Genomic DNA, 17,134 nt, shown 5'->3' with positions numbered 1-17,134 from the left:
TAGAAAATGAGAAAATACAAGTAGATAAAAAGAAAAAAATTGAAATCATCCATTATCACATCAACAAAGATATATCCATGCATATCCCTTCCTGTTCTGCCGCCCAGCGACGATTTTTAAATAGCTTTAATAAGGTCGTTCCTGAAAAAAAATAAAAATAAAGAGTACTTCCCTGGAATTATTTTCATTTGGAAGTCACAAAAACATGGGCAAAATCTGTTAACTAATGCAATGCTGCATCTTCCAGTTCTTTTTAAATGCATATATATTCTATACACATACTTTTTAAAAATAGTGTATATTGTTTGTAAGCTTTCTTTGCTTAATATCTCATATTACTTCTTTTTGACAAGATTTAAAAAAAAAGATTATTTATTTATTTATTTATTTATGATAGACATAGAGGGACAGAGGGAGAGAGAGAGGCAGAGACACAGGCAGAGGGAGAAGCAGGCTCCATGCACCGGGAGCCTGATGTGGGATTCGATCCCGGGTCTCCAGGATCGCGCCCTGGGCCAAAGGCAGGCACCAAACTGCTGCGCCACCCAGGGATCCCAACCATCCTTATGCTTACTTCAGTCTGTGTCTTCTGAATTTTTCCCCATACATTTTTATCTTAAAGAGTTTTTATTTATTAAAAGATTTTATTTATTTATTCATGAAAGATACAGAGACAGAGAGAGGCAGAGAAACAGGCAGAGAAGCAGGTTCCACGCAGGGAGCCTGATGCTGGACTTGATCCTGGGACTCCAGGATCATGCCCTGGGCTGAAGGCAGGCACTAAACCACTGAGCCACCTAGGGATTCCTCCCCCCCCCCTTTTTTTAAACATAATCTGTTTTTTTTTTTTTTTTTAAGATTTATTTATTTATTCAGAGAGAGAAGCAGAAACACAGGCAGAGGGAGAAGCAGGCTCCATGCAGGAAACCCGATGTGGGACTCGATGTGGGACTCGATCCCGGGTCTCCAGGATTACACCCCAGGATGCAGGCGGCGCTAAACCGCTTCACCACTGAGGCTGCCCATCTTAAAGAGTTTTAAATCCACAATGTAACACTTAGGTCATCTCCCACATTGGCTTTGTGTTCCTATTCCCTCCTCTTTTCCTCTAACTCTGGAGTCTCTGGACTTCAGATTCTTCATCTGAAAAATGTAGCTGAGGTTTTTCCCACAGTAGTATTGCAAAGATGGTATGTATTAGTAAACAAGCTACTTTCCTTTTAGATATTAGGAATGAAAAATAGAGCCTCTACCCCTCCTGGGAGAACACTGGAAGTACCTGAAATCTTTGTTGGTGACAGGAAATACATCAATGGCAAAGGGTTTTATTGTCACCTCCCGTACTGGCCCTTCACCATTTCTGCCATCTGGTGGATTTGTTCCCATCTGGAATCTGCCCCCCCGTAGCTGCACCATGCTAGTAGCCTGCCCATTCCCTGCAGAGAAAAAGGAGCACTGTCAGTAATATATGAATAAATATAATACAAGTGACAATATTTGGATTATATGTCGTATTCATAATGTAATGAAAAAAACGGAGTTTTGGAAATTTGCCCTTAAATTCTCGTTCTGCCTCTTAATTTGTTGGGCAACCTTTAGCAAATTAGTTAATCTGAGTTTTGATTTCTTTGCCTACAAAATGGAGATAACATCTGTTTCATGGGTGTGGCTGTCTGTAAAATTCTGTGAGCAGATGGTATTTATTCAACAAACATTTATTTCCACCCTTACTGTTCGACTCCTGTACACAACAACTTTTTGTCCCAGCTAGATAAATCTAGAAACGAATAACCTGAAATATTTCTAGCACCTTTCTACCTATACTTCTGCTCATGTTGTCTCTGCTTCTTCCTCCCCCTTCTTAATGATTTTCACCATTATACCACATGCTCCAGAAAGAAAAGGACTGTATCTATTTTGCCAGTGTATTCCTGGCATTTAGCACAAGAGCACAATAATTAGCAAATAGCTGAAGGAGCTCCTTCATATCTGCTGTTTGAACGCCTCAGAAAATCGGAATTAAAAGGATCATCAATTCAACCCCCTGATTTAACAGGAAAAAAACCCAATACCCCCAAAAGGAAAATAACTGACAGAGCTGGTTAGCAGGGACTAGGACAAGATTCAAGCGCCTGCCTTATCTTCAACTTCAAGACGACCCGCGTCCACCCAGGGATCCACCCAGGGACCCCTAAGGACCTGAGCTCCCCAGTGCGGAGCCCCTCCCTTTTTGATGCTTCTCTGCCTTCACCCTCCTGTGGCCATTCTGACACATTCACACTCAGGATCCAAGCTACTTCAAGGGAGAAAGAAATGCAGCAAGCAGGGCAGTCTCAGACTAAAAGGGAATTAAGAAACTACGTACGACTGCAACGTATGAGGTTTATTCGGACGCTAACTCACCACGCAAACGATGACAGACGGTGAATTTGAACACTAACTGGACGTTTAATGGCATTAACGTAGGGAAAGAGCACGGTATTTTTCATGACTTTGTCTTTGCAGCCACTCAAGCTGCGTATTTACAAACAAAACTGTGAATGCCTGGATTCACTTCACAAAGGCTGCAGGGAAATGACAAAGTGCGAGCGATACCGAAACAGCAACACTAACTGTTAACTGGCAACTGCTTAGGCTCCATGATGGGCACAGGGGGGAGGGAGCTGCCTAGACTCCAAACCGAGTCACACATCACAGAGCAGCCGCACCGCAGAGCGCCGTTCCCGCCGTCTCCGGGAGGCGCTGCCGCCGCCCCGAGCTCACCCAGGGAGCGGGCCGACCGCCCAGGCCGCCTTCCCGGCCGGGCACGGAACCCACCCCCGCCCTGGTTCCTGGGGCACACACACAGGGTGAGGGCCTGGCCCGCGCCGACCCAGCGCGCGCACAGGACCAGCAGCACAGCGAGCGCGGCCTGGAGCACTCGCAGCGGACGCACCACTGGGCCCGCCCCGTGCCGGCCGCGTCGCGCCTGCTCTGCCCCGCCCCGCCCCGCCCCGCCCCCGAGCGGTTTTGGTTTTTTTCGGTCAAAGGGTTTGGTTAGTGCCGCATCCGGGCAGCCGGACGGGGAAGTGCGGTTTTCTCGCGGTATTGTCGAAGGACCCCGCTAACTCCAGAAGCCCCGTCACTACCCGATGAACACATTTGGGCTTTCCTCCCCTTCTCCAATCAAACCTCTTTTGGACGCTGGGACACCATTTCAAGATCAAAGAAGAGGTTTCAACATTTATTGTACACTTATTGTACGCAACTGCCAAGTCCTCAAAAGCACAAAGCCTTCCAGCATGCAACTTCCTGGTCAAGGACTATAAAGGATGAGTGGCCACCTGGTCCACTGGACACGTCCTGTTCCGTAGCCCATGCTTGGACGGCCTCAACTCTGCCCATTTCTCCACCTCATACTTGGAGCCTATTCAACTCCCTGACCTCTACTTCTCTCATCTTTGTGTCACCTTTTTTTTTTTTTTAAAGATTTTATTCATGAGAGAAAAAAAAAAAAACTTCTGCAACTCAACACTCAAAAAATGAATAATCCAATTTTAAAATGGTCAGAAGATATTACCAGACATTTTTTTTTAAAGATCTTATTTATTCATGAGACACACACACAAAGAGAGAGAGAGAGAAGCAGAGAGCGGCAGAGGGGAGAAGCAGGTTGCAAGCAGGGAGCAAGCAGGGGGACTGGATCCCAGGTCTTCAGGATCATGCCCTGGGCCGAAGGCAGCGCCAAACCGCTGAGCCACCGGGGCTGCCCGACAACGACTTTTCTGGGGAGCATCTTACCAAAGCTACTTCGAAAGCATTATAAGTCCCAATGATCCAATAATTTTACTCAGGAATTTATACTAAAGAAACAGGGATGCTTTCAAAATCTTAAGTTACTTTAAGTATTAATTTATATTAGCAACAAACTTAGATGCGTAACAGTAGGAAACTATTGGGTAAATTAAATTGCATCCATTAGTACAAATTATTAAACCATTATTTGTTTTTCAAGGAACATTTAATAACAAGGTAGATAACATACTTATTTAACATGGTACTTTTACATCACTGAAGCTAAAGCAAAACATCTGGTTCACTGGGTAAAAATAGCCTACTTAATGTGTGTACACTGCAGTGCAATTAAAAAAAATACTGTAATCTTAATTTCAGAACTTCAGAGTTTAAGTGTCAGTATTCACTTTTAATACGGGGAAAGAAAATGCTTTTTAAAATTATTTGAAGCTTGGACAAAAATTCCATAGCTATATCCTTAAGGTCTCTCTGTAGTCTTCATGATTCAGATGACACAAAGGAAGCTTCAAATTCAACCTTTCAGAGAAGACATTCCAGCTCGCATGATCTCGTCAACCAGGAGGATGTTGGTGGCAATCACAGTGCTAAAAGGGCAGGGGAAATCAGATAGTTCAGATTTGAGATATGAACCCTAATTCAACTCAATTCTCAACCAAACTGTGCATATTATATCCAATTAACTTTCTCCTCTCCCATCCAAAACATGAAAGGGTAGCTTAGTTTCTATACTTTCAGTTGATTACATTTTCACAAAAACAAAAAAACCCAAGAAATTAAATGGAACATACCAGATTAAGAATATGATATTCCTTTTTTTTTTAAATTTTTTTTAAATTTTTATTTATTTATGATAGTCACAGAGAGATAGAGAGAGGCAGAGACACAGGCAGAGGGAGAAGCAGGCTCCATGCACCGGGAGCCCGACGTGGGACTCGATCCCGGGTCTCCAGGATCGCGCCCTGGGCCAAAGGCAGGCGCCAAACCGCTGCGCCACCCAGGGATCCCAAGAATATGATATTCCTAAAGGTTATTTTAATTTTGGCTTTCTTAAACTTACCAAGAGTGAAGAAGCTGTTTCTTTACACAATAGTTATCCCATATGCCTACTTCGGCGGCTACCATTGGCTCACCTGAAAAGTAACCCAGTATTCTTAAAAATCACACAGCAAATTTTTTTTATTTAATCATGAAGGACCCAGAGAGAGAGAGAGAGAGAGAGAGAGAGAAGAGAGAAGAGAGAGAGAGAGAGAGAGAGAGGCACAGGCACAGGCAGAGGGAGAAGCAGGTTCTATGCAGGAAGTCTGACGTGGGACTCGATCCCGGGTCTCCAGGATCATGCCCTGGGCCGAAGGCAGCGCTAAACCCCTGAGCCACCGGGGCTGCCCTCACACAGCAAATTATAAGATCAAAATGCTAAGACAACAGAGTATTTTATGATTTGTTCATCATTGATTATTCTATGAACCAAAGTTCCTCAGTCCAATTTTGCTCCAAACCATGACTCTTGTGTCCAGTGTCTTTAACCGGCTGATCCCTACTCAGAAAACTTCCAATAATAGTAATACTCCATTTGGTTACCAAATGTTTGAACATCCCTATTTTTCAGGACACATTCATTCTGTTTGTCCATATTAGAGCACTTGAACTATAATCTGGCCAAAATGGGCTTATCATTTCCCTCATCCCAGAAACCTTTTCTATTAACTTGGATGGAAATGCTATTGACAACAAAGGTCTTATGCATGCTGCAGGGGTGTGTATCTCAGTTATCTTTCTTCCACCTTGTACTTAAATATTTTGTGTTACTGCATTTAAGACTAGGGCTTTAAGTCATTTAAGATTTGGTCCTGCCTTCTAGCATTATTTGCTATACTCAGCCTTTTTTCACCCATGAATACGATCATCTATTTTCTTATTAAAGTCCCTGATGGAAAACGAAGTAAAAGCCAGCCCAACACAAAATCTTTCTGTATTAACCTGCGCCACCTACTACTATTCAGCAAAATCAACAAATCTATACTCTTTTAAAATTATACAAATGTCCACTCTATTCCTTTTGTTTACTGAATCTAGTCATCCCATTTTTATATCGTATTTCAGAAATCAGGGTTCCCTAGTAACACTGGTGTCAAACTGTAAAGCACCTCTCCAAGATTCATTTGTCTCCATTTTTTTTTTTTTAAGAATTATTTATTTATTCATAGAGACACAGAGAGAGAGAGAGAGAGAGAGAGAGAGGCAGAGACACAGGCAGAAGGAGAAGCAGGCTCCCTGCAGGGAACCCAATGCGGGACTTGATTCTCGGTCTCCAGGATCACGCCCTGGGCTGCAGGCGGTGCTAAACCACTGCGCCACGGGGGCTGCCCATTTGTCTCCCATTTTTGATCCTTCCTGGTTTTATCTCACCGGACTCTAGTTCCCCTACAAATAGCTGCATTCTCTTACCTGTGTTCAAGTCCACACCCACAAGTTGACCTGATTCTGAATGTTCTGCTTGAACTTTAACTAGTGTTTCCTGAAGGTCAAAACCAGAGTTCTGAGCAAGAACCTAAAGCAAAAAAATTTAATCTTTTAAAGGACAGAACCTAAGAAGTGTCAATCTGTAATAAACCATAATTCTAAATAAGAAAAAACAAAAAAACCCATCAAAAAACCTTAATGAAGACAGACCAGTTATTCTCTAAAGTGAACATTAAAGAATAACTAGACATTTGTTACTAACTCATTACTCTACCCCAAGCCCAGCAACACACTGGTCATAAAACTATGCCAAGTGAGCACACAATAGAATAAAAACAAAACATAAGCTTGTACTCAAGTATAACCCCTATACTGCAAACCCTCTTAAAACAGTTTACCAAAAACAAAACAAAACAAAACAAAAACAGTTTACCTCCTGCCTCTGAAACTTCAGATATTCAACTCCCTTCCAGAAGAACCAAATACATTTGGATGATAAGAGATAGCCTGTTTTTTTTTTTTTTTTTTAAGATTTTATTTATTTATTCATGAGAGACACAGAGAGAGAGAGAGAGAGAGGCAGACACACAGGCAGAGGGAGAAGCAGGCTCCATGCAGGGAACCTGATGTGGGACTCGATCCCAGGTCTCCAGAATCATGCTCGCGGCTGAAGGCAGCGCTAAACCAAAGAGCCACCCTGGGCTGCCCAAGAGATAGCTTCTTTAGCTATATTTGGGAGAAAGCTGATAAAAGTCGTTTAACTCCAACTCTACATTATGAGAAAGACTCCACGTTAATAAAAAACTTTCATCAGCTAACTCATTTTGATGTAGTTAAGAAAACTGTTAAAGTAGTCATACCTTGGGAATAATGAGCAATGCATCAGCAAATGCTTGAACTCCCAGCTGGGCCCTCCCCTTTACACTGGGCTTATATTTAATCAAGGCTTCTGCCATTGCCACTTCCACTGCACCTGCACCCGGAACTACACAGCCTGTTGGGGGTGGGAAGGAAGGAGAGAAATGATCAACTACGAAGAAAATAAAACTGCGGAATCATTAAGAAAATACATAAAACACAAACATAAAAAGCATTAATTTCTTGAGAATGTGGAATAGCCACAATATTGCATTTGAAAGCACTATAAGCAACACATTATATTTCTAATATATTATACATTAGAAATATAAATTTGTCTGGAAGAAAAACATTAAATAGTAAAATGCTTCAATTTAACTAGTACTTGGAAGGTTACTATTAGTTCATTTACTTCTATCACCTTTTTAAAAAAGATTTTATTTTATTTATGAGACAGAGAGAGAGAGAGACAAGAGACATAGGTAGAAGGAGAAGCAGGTTCCCCTTAGGGAGCCCAATGTGGGATTTGATCCCTGAACTCCAGGATTGCGCCCTGAGCCAAAGGCAGACAGTTAACCACTGAGCCACCCAGGTTACCTACTTGTATTCACTTTTAAAAATGATATGCTATGAAAAAGCTTAGCACACCATTAGAGGCATTTTAAAGGGAACGCTTTACTTTTGCATGGTGTCTGGCTGTGTAAACTACTGATAAAAAGAACACAGTATTCAGCCATGCTTTTTTTATACTTGTAAAAGAATATAAACACAGTAAGCATCTTACCATCATCAATAGCATTTTTAACAGCCCTCAAGCCATCTCTTATTGCATCTTTGATTTGAGTGAGTGTGTGCTTATTTGGTCCTTTGATCAATAATGTGACAGAGCGAGGATTGTTACACTTCTCAATGAAAGTGAATTTCTCTTCTCCCTAAGTGAAAGAGAGGTATTTTCAAAATAGGGTATGTTTGTACCAAGACTGGGAAAGACTAGAGGAGCTTATAAAAGAGTAAGTAGCATATTAAAAAGGGAACAACATACCCATCACATTGAAGCAAATTACTTCATAAAAAAGGTCACATATAAAAGCAATGTGATTTTCCCCATCAATGCCTTATCATTACTACACATAACCTTCAAAATGTATGCAAACAAAGCAAGAATATGATCCTAGGTTTGAATGATTTTTTTTTTTTTTTTACTACCGAAGAATTCAAGAACCAAAGAACATTATCATATTATCTTCAGAAAAGAAATACACTTACCAATGTATACTCATAGACAAGTCCTGCATGTCCCAAACAATCAGGATTTAGGTCATCGAAAGAATTTAGAGCTACTCCACCACAAGCAAGAGTCAGCCTGAAACATTGAAGTATTTTAAAGGAGACATGTAAGTAGCTTTGTTATGTTTAAAGAGATTAATAATTTTTAGGAAGCAATCTTTCAGAATTACACACTAAAATTAAATATGCCAAAATGTTATTTTAACTCAAACCTTCAAATTCACCACCACCAAGTTAAAAACCATCTTTTATCCTAACTTGACATTTAACCCACTCTTTCAAAGTCCACAAATACTCTTCTGATAAGAAATCTATAAATAAAACAAGAGTTCTTTATCCTGGTGAGCTCTGGGGAAAAAAGCAGTTCTTTGAAACCCCTTGATGCTATCTCTTGACATAGTAAATGTACATATACATGTCATGGTTTAAAAATAAAGCATACACCAATGTTCACAGCATTATCCACAACAGCCAAAAGGGAGAAACCTAAATGTCCACTAATAAATGAAAAGGTGATAGATATATCCATACAATGGAATATTATTCATCCTTAACAAGAATAACATTCTAATACATGTTACAACATGGATGAACTCTGAAAACATGCTAAATAAAATAAGCCACACAACAGGACAAATACTGCATGATTCCCTTATATAAGGCACCAAAATCATAAAGGCAAAGTAGAAAAGTATTTACTAGGGGGGAGGGAAAAGAAAGAAAGTTATTGCTTCATTCATGAGAGAATTTCAGTTTGGGAAGATGAGAAAAAAAAAAAAGAAAAAGTTCTGGAGATGAATGATGATGGTTGTTGCACAATAATGTGAATGAAACCTAATGCCACTGGGTTGTACATCTGAAAAGATAAGCCAAATAATAAATTATATATAGTAAAATTTTACATCACTAAGGTATATGTTATCCATACCTTTCCATATTTCTCCTTTTAGCTCTACGCAGAGCTACTATGCCTTCTTTCGCAAGAGCATCTAAGGAAAAGGGGTCAATTCCCTACAACAAAAACAGTTTGTTACAATAGAAGTCATCTTAAAAATAGCAATGGACAATACAGACTCATTTATGAAGCAAAATTTCATTCTCACCTTTTGATTAATAACAACAAATCCTTTATCTGAATCACCACAGACTTTCTTTTTCAGTTCTATTATTTTTTTAACTCTATCTTCAATGAATTTTCTTTCAGCTTTTACGAGTTTCTCTCTCTCTTCTGCACTCTTGTAAAAAAACCCAGAATTCACTTCTCTATTTAAAAAAAAAAAGTTATGGGGGAGGAAGGACAATGTTTATTTTTTGAGGAGATAAACCAGCAGCCTCAGAAACTGGGTTAGTCTTAAGACTTAACAGACAGCCACTGAGTTCCAATCCTGCCCCTGGTATGTTTTCAAAGGTTACTTCCTTTAATTCACCCGAACCCAACTGAGGCATTAGTGTCCTTGCAGTGGTGAAACTTAAATCTCAAAGTGACTTGCCCAAAGTACCAAGCTCCCCCACCTCTCTATTCCATTTGTATGGCCTGTAAACTCACGTTTTTTCATACTCTAACGACACATTGCATGTGAGGATGTATGCATCTTCTACTCTTTTTTTCATATCAGGATGCCGTGCCCCATGGTCCAAAACAAGACCTCTGATTAAGCTGTTGAAACACATAACAAATTGTTTTGTTATTGATTTCCAAATGATATATAATATATACTAACAAAATTCACGTAACTGAATTGAAGCTGCATTAATAATTTTCACATGACTTTATTAACTGAGTCTTTGAAAAAGACTTTTTGGATGAAACCTAGGCAGGTTCAATTATGAAAAAGCAGTATCCAGAACACAGTACAAAAACAAGCCATTCAAAATAAAAGTAGTAACTCTTATCTTGTACAGAAAATTCTGCAGAGGCAGCTGCAATCGGTAGCCTCTCAAATTGTCATCACCTCCTTTAAAAATGACTTTTGAACTATGTTTTTAAAATGTAATATATATTTAAGAAATTCCCCAATAGTCTATTATGCTTTGTAACCCACAGTTCAATAAATCACTGACATAGCTCATTTTTTACAGTCATCCTGACTATAAACACTTCATTAGTAACTTCAAGATGAAACACAATTGAGCAAACTAAATATTCATTTAGAGGGATCCCTGGGTGGCACAGCGATTTGGCGCCTGCCTTTGGCCCGGGGCACGATCCTGGAGACCCAGGATCGAGTCCCACGTCCGGCTCCCGGTGCATGGGGCCTGCTTCTTCCTCTGCCTGTGTCTCTGCCTCTCTCTCTCTGTGACTATCATAAATAAATAAAAATAAATCTTTAAATATTCATTTAGGGAATACACACAAATTCAAAGAAAAGGAAATCAGCCAAAAAACATGTACTGTATAAAGTGCCTATAAATTTGTAAACACATTGTGTAATTATTTCATAGCATCCTATCACCTACCTTGTATCAGTTTCAGATTTATGTTTCATCTCCATGATCTCAACCATGAAGAGATCAATAGGTTCATCTGGTTTTTTAATGGCCAAAATCGAGTCCACTACAGCCTACAATGAGAGCATAACCATTAAATGATCTTGATTTGCAGAAGTCCACATGCTTACGTTGCTTTTCTTCAGAGAAGTTCACTTTTCTTTAAAAATCTCTGAATTGACCTAAGCCTTTTTCTTCAAGGTAACAGAATACATTATTTGTAAAGGACTGAAATCATTTACGTTAATCAGACATCCCTATTCCATTAAAAATATCAATGAACCTTTTTATAATGAAATCTCAATTTTATTAATCTTTAATGAAAGCTCCAATTGTATCTTCATAACATGGTCAGGTATACTATTATTTTAGGAAGACAAATCAGCTGCTCTTTGCCACAAAAATAAAAAACTATTTCACATGGCATGATACTGTGAAGGTTTTAGATAGCACCTTGCAATTTCAACTAGAAAATACACCAGGGGTTTTCAGTATAGGTGTATACTACCAGACACATACCACACTTAACATACCTCTGTTAAGACATCAGCAAGTTCAGCATGCACTTTTGTACGTAGAGATGTTCTGGCCACATCTATAAGTGTTTCCCTGTCCATTTCTTTGCTTACTTTGACTTGTTCCAAAAACTGAAGTGCCTTTTCCTTTGCAGCTTCAAATCCTTCTGTTATTATTCTGGGATGAAGACCCTATAAACATACAATCACATAATCACCACTAACACTGGAAATCTTCAATCAGATGTTAAAGTAAGTTTTAAAGGAATATTCTAGATTATTCACATGCTTGAATATAATGTGCTGACTTTTTGAATACATTTAAAAGGATAAATAGTCCTTTCAATGCAGAGGAAAAGAACAGACATTGCTCTAGCACAGAATCAAAGCCAAGGGAACTATAAAGTACACTTGGGTGTTCACTGTGCAGACCACAGGGAATGTCTAAAACTCAAAACTGTACTCAATAAGGACCATTTATCTTTTCAATTTACATCAATTACTAACAAAACAGAGGCAAAGGGTCTGCCTTTTCTCTCTGCCCAAGATTTTCTTAGAATTGGATCACTACTGAGGTTTGCTTTAATCTTCAAACTACTCAAGGCTAAAAATATTCTGTAACTCTTAATTAAAACTTGTTTTAGTTGGCTTTTTCCTTATAAATATGCCTACTCCTGAACATCCTGTTTCTAGATCTCAACTAATAAGCTGTTACAGACATATGTAAATAATATGTAATACAACTTGACCAAAAAAACCTCTGCAGGCCAAGGAAGTTTCCTTAATCTGTCCAGGATCACAATAAACTTGTATTAAGACCAGGATATAGGCTCTGGTTCCTAGATTTAAGCCCCCTACTCTTTACCTTGTACTATCTGGCCTCAGCTACTATTAACACCTCAATTTATAGAAATTTCTGGCAACATAAGAATCATGTATACTTCAGAAATGTAGAGATCCGCCTGTTTCAGTAGCTCTCCAATGATTAGGACATTGGATGTGGTACCATCACCAGTTATGTCATCCTGGGCTGTTGCTACTTTGGCTATTAGGGAGGCTGTTGGGTGTTGAATTTGCTGAAAGTGAAAAAAAAAAAAAGAATTACTTCAGTGAAAATACTCCAAATATACTTTAAAGCATGTGAAGGGTCTCCTTAAATGCATCGATTTGCATAAATTGCCCAAGTGTTCAGCTATATACCATGCTGATTTAAAACTCACCATTAACTATTTTGTATATCAATTTATCATAACCCAAATATTTTTACATATAGATTTGAGAAGATTCTCTCCACTTTACTGATGAGGAAATCTGAGGCTTACTGTTAAGGTCTACTGAAGGTAACAGAATTAACAGTAAGAAATAATTTCAAAATCCATGCATGCTTCTTTAGGACTCTTGGGAGAATAAACCAGGTTCCTTCAAAAATTAAACCCCAGCAGCCTCCAGTATTACTTGGAATTGAATAAAAAAAAAAAAAGAAAAAAGTTATCTTTTAGAGCAAAGATCACTAGTGAAAGCTAAATCACTGAGAGGTTTTAAAGAACAGGATATGCGGGATCCCTGGGTGGCGCAGCGGTTTGGCGCCTGCCTTTGGCCCAGGGCGCGATCCTGGAGACCCGGGATCGAATCCCATGTCGGGCTCCCGGTGCATGGAGCCTGCTTCTCCCTCTGCCTGTGTCTCTTGCCTCTCTCTCTCTCTCTCTCTCTCACTGTGTGCCTATCATAAATAAATTAAAAAAAAAAAAATTAAAAAAAAAAAAGAAAAGAAAATGTTTCGAGCCAAATTAAAAAAATGAAAATGTAACCTAACTCTATTTGTGAGAGGCAGCTAAAATAGAGCTAGGAGTGAATTTAAAAAAAAAAAAAAAAAAAAAAAAAAAGAACAGGATATGCACTCTATTTCCAGTACCACCCATAGATTCTTAATTACAAAGGAGCCAAAGAATGCTCCTGAACTGTTTTTAAATCTCCTTATTCTCCTGTAATCCAGAAGAGTTCCACAACATTTTGTTTTTAGGGAAACTGACAGTTTAAGAATCTAGGCCAGATATTTCGCAAACTATCTCATTTAAATTTGCAGATATTAAATATATTATATGGGTAATACTGTGTACTTCTTACTGGGTTCATGTGCTTCTCTGAATATCTACTGTATTACACAATAAAAACCCCAAAACACGGGGGGGGGGGTGTCATTTCCTTTACTTGGTTTTTTTTTTTTTTATTTTTTTATTTTTATTTTTATTTTTATTTATTTTATTTTTTTTTTTTACTTGGTTTTTAAGTGCTAGATTTTGGAAACTTAGGGATGAGTAAAACAACTGCTCTTCTCAACAGTCTCATACCCTTGGTCAGTGGGGATTTAACAATTAGAGTAGGGATCCCTGGGCGGTGCAGCAGTTTGGCGCCTGCCTTTGGCCCAGGGCACGATCCTGGAGACCTGGGATCGAATCCCACGTCTGGCTCCTGGTGCATGGAGCCTACTTCTCCCTCTGCCTATGTCTCTGCCTCTCTCTCTCTGTGACTATCATAAATAAATTTAAAAAAAAAATAAAAAAAATCAGAGTAAAGCAGAATTTTATCTCGCCTTCATTTAGAGATGGGATGTTGACAGAAATGGCTCTCTTAGAGAAAGTAAAACCATTTTGTACCTACCTATAACAGTCGCTTATTTTTTTTCAAATTTTAATAGTTAATTTAAACTACAACCACCCCCCCCCCTTTTTTTTTTAAGATTTTATTTATTCATTCATGAAAGACACACAGGCAGAGACACAGGAGAAGCAGGCTCCATGCAGGGAGCCTGACGCGGGACTCGATTCAGGGACCCCGGGATCACGCCCCGGGCCAAAGGCAGGCGCCAAACCGCTGAGCCACCCAGGGATCCCCAATAACTAACAATCCTTTAACCACGGATTTACATGGCAAGATTAGGGCTTCAAAAAGAAGTTACCAGACTCCAGGGTTCCTCCTGGCATTGAACTGTCACTACGATTACTGATTCTATTCCTTTTCTACTTCCTCCATGGTCTGGTGAACTTCTATCTTGAAAATGAACATTAAAAATCTTCCTGCAGGGATCCCTGGGTGGCGCAGCGGTTTGGCGCCCGCCTTTGGCCCAGGGCGCGATCCTGGAGACCCGGGATCGAATCCCACATCAGGCTCCCGGTGCATGGAGCCTGCTTCTCCCTCCGCCTGTGTCTCTGCCTCTCTCTCTCTCTCTCTCTCTCTCTCTCTCTCTCTGTGACTATCATAAAAAAAAAAAAAATCTTCCTGCAAATCACACGTGATATGGAACAGCAAGCCATTTTTGACTTAGCATACCAAGCGGCCTCTCACCATTTCATGAAGCAGCACATTGCCATCTTTAGTAAGCTTGATGTCTCCAGCACCAGACACGAGCCTGTTCAAGGAGCACGAATGAATCAGTGTGACGTTCTCATCGGAGACCTAGTCCATAGTCCCAGTGCAGTCGGGCTTCACCCAGGTCCTCGGGAGTTGGGGCCACGCGGCTGCTTCTCTGCACCCGGCAGGCAACAGGAACGGTGCAGCGCCCCGCTCTCCCTTCAGAGAAACAGCTGGCCGAGCCCTCGGGGTCTCCACGGCGCGAGCCGAGCACGCAGGCCGCTTTGTTCTCCGCAGAGGCGGCATCAATTAGAAGGGAAACGGCCAGAGCAGGGCGCGGGGGCCACCCGGGAGCGTGCGGGCCGGCAGGGCGGCAGCGGCGAGTGCAGAGGCCCCGGCCGGCCCCGGCCTGCCCCCCCGCCTGCCCCCCGGCCCGCGGTGCCCGCGCGGCCCATTCCCCCTCCTCCCGCCCTCCCCCGCCAGGCTCGCGGCGGCCCCCCCTCCCCCCCCACCGCCAACCCCGCCTTACATCTTCATGGTGCCCTTAGGCCCCAAGTTGGTCCTCAGCACGTCCTGCAGCCCCCGGGCCGCGCTGATGTTGACCGCCAGCGCCGCCTGGGCGCGGGCCACCTCGGCCTTGGGGTTCAGGGTCTTCACGGCCGCCATAGCTGACCAGCGGAAGAGGAGGAGGCACGGCGCTGAGGGCCCGCAGCTGGCTCGGCGTGGCCGGGAGGCGCTGCCCGGGTCTTCTGGAAAAGTCGGGCGCGTCGCCACGCCCCCAGCGTGCCCGCGCGCCGCTGCCATTGGGCCGCGGCGCTACTGCCCCGCCCCCGCCCCCGCCCCCGCGCGCCCGCCCCGCCCCCCGCGGCCGCGCGGCGCCGCCATTGCGCCGGGGAGGGCCCCGTTCCGGGTCGGAAGGGCTCGGCGCGGTCCGGCGTGGTCCGCCGGCGGGGTCCGGCTCTGCAGCCCCGGGACCTGAGGAACGAGGCGGGGCGGGGCGAGGCCGCAGCTGCAGAGTGAGCGTGGGCCGCTCTCCCCTGGAGGTCTCTGGCCGCCGGGGCAGGGTGGCCTCCTCCCTCCCGGTCGCGCGTGTTGCCCGGCTTCCTCCCCTTGCTTCCTGCGTCCCCGTCACCGGCGTTTCCCGGACTACCTCGGTGTGCTTGGAAGGGCTCCCGGTGCTGCGGGGCGCGGAAGGGCACCTCTCGGGCCCTCGCCCGCTGCTGTCGGCGTTGGGAGCCAAGGGGCGGGAAGACGGCGTGCAGGATGGAAGGTGCTTAGGGCCTTTCCGGCGAGCCTCGGGCTGGAGCGTGGGCGCGGGACGCGCTGCTCCCAGACGGGCGGTCAGACTCGACTTGCTTGAGTGGTGGTCCCCGTGCTTTGAGAGGGCTCTGTTTTAGGACAAAATTCCGAAAGGTGTGTGCAGTTGTTTTCTAGTATCCAGTATTCACCACCCCCGTATTATTCAGTAATGTCTTGTGTTTCGTTTTTATAAGCAATAACGAAAACCGTTAGAATTCGAAAGTTCCAAAGGGTGTATGGTGAAAAGCACGCCCTCGTCCCTCTAGTTCAGCTTCCTTCAGACAAGCACAATTACCCTTAGATATTCTAATTTCCCAGGTGATTTATGAATTTATAAATGTGTATAGTTAAAAGCATTTCCCCCCACACAAAGTGTCAATTTAGAATACACAGCGATGGGTGTACTATACTTAAAGTATGTTGGTGATTGTACCGTATCAATACAAATAGGGATTCCTCATTAACAGCTGCCTGATATTCTTTGTGAGACAGAATTAACTTGTCATACACCGGTTGTTATTTAGGTTGTTCCTGATCTTTTGCTATTGAAGCTGCAGTGAATATCCTGGAATATAATGCTTTTAAGTGGCTTTGTATATTTGAGAATCTCAACAGCACATTATAAGTCTGATTAATGGCATTACACAGGAGACTTGTGCTTATCTTACTTGGTATGCATGTGGATTTATTTACTCTGCAGATGTATGGGAGATATGAGCAGAGATGAAGATTGGAATTTTCAGGCATGTGTTTGCAGGTAGGAAAGGGGAGTGGATCTCCTGAGGTGCAAATTTAAAGGGGCACCAAAACTCAGTAATTGAAATCAATAATATTTTAACGCGGTATTTTTAAAAAATCAAATGCAAGAAATCCACAATGAATGGAATTTTAATTAGGCCTCTCCATTGACATCGCACCACACAAAGTCTCAGCAGAACGGAAAGATCACAGGATCCCTGTAGAGGCATTCTATTTGCATATATCATTCTACTGTTCTCCATATCACACTTCCAAGTAAATGAATGGTTTTCATTATATGATGCAAGAGTATAGCAAGGGAGTGTTGTCTACATGCTAATGTATGT

The 17,134-nt window shown here is 42.2% G+C and overlaps 1 protein-coding gene and 2 non-coding genes across 3 annotated transcripts; all 3 read right to left on the bottom strand.

Annotated features, from left to right (window-relative positions):
- Positions 1–3,799: 3,799 nt before the first annotated feature.
- CCT6A (chaperonin containing TCP1 subunit 6A) lies at positions 3,800–15,522 on the bottom strand. Its single transcript, XM_041749797.1, has 14 exons — positions 15,280–15,522; positions 14,745–14,808; positions 12,344–12,478; positions 11,421–11,594; positions 10,858–10,961; positions 9,947–10,057; positions 9,504–9,663; positions 9,329–9,411; positions 8,380–8,476; positions 7,898–8,045; positions 7,116–7,249; positions 6,241–6,343; positions 4,853–4,925; positions 3,800–4,379 (listed from the first exon to the last, which is right to left on the bottom strand). Exons 1-14 carry the CDS (start codon positions 15,414–15,416, stop codon positions 4,307–4,309), a joined length of 1,596 nt encoding a protein of 531 aa, XP_041605731.1. The 5' UTR covers positions 15,417–15,522; the 3' UTR covers positions 3,800–4,306.
- Positions 7,713–7,852, bottom strand: LOC121488546. The gene has a single exon (XR_005987160.1). It is a non-coding gene; the product is annotated as a small nucleolar RNA SNORA15 (small nucleolar RNA).
- LOC121488548 lies at positions 11,699–11,832 on the bottom strand. Its single transcript, XR_005987162.1, has one exon. It is a non-coding gene; the product is annotated as a small nucleolar RNA SNORA22 (small nucleolar RNA).
- Positions 15,523–17,134: the final 1,612 nt, after the last annotated feature.

The sequence above is a fragment of the Vulpes lagopus genome, chromosome 3 (genome assembly GCF_018345385.1).
Source record: "Vulpes lagopus strain Blue_001 chromosome 3, ASM1834538v1, whole genome shotgun sequence".
NCBI lineage: Eukaryota > Metazoa > Chordata > Mammalia > Carnivora > Canidae > Vulpes > Vulpes lagopus.
Note: the sequence above shows the minus strand (reverse complement) of the source record. Positions and strands in the feature narration are given on the sequence as shown.

Excerpts from the sequence above, each read along its gene's own strand:
- CCT6A (XM_041749797.1), bottom strand. The coding sequence starts at position 15,416 with ATGGCGGCCGTGAAGACCCTGAACCCCAAGGCCGAGGTGGCCCGCGCC. Across the intron at positions 9,664-9,946 it reads TCGTTAGAGTATGAAAAAAC|AGAAGTGAATTCTGGGTTTT; the intron begins GTGAGTTTACAG and ends TTTTTTAAATAG. Across the intron at positions 7,250-7,897 it reads TAAAAATGCTATTGATGATG|GCTGTGTAGTTCCGGGTGCA; the intron begins GTAAGATGCTTA and ends CACCCCCAACAG.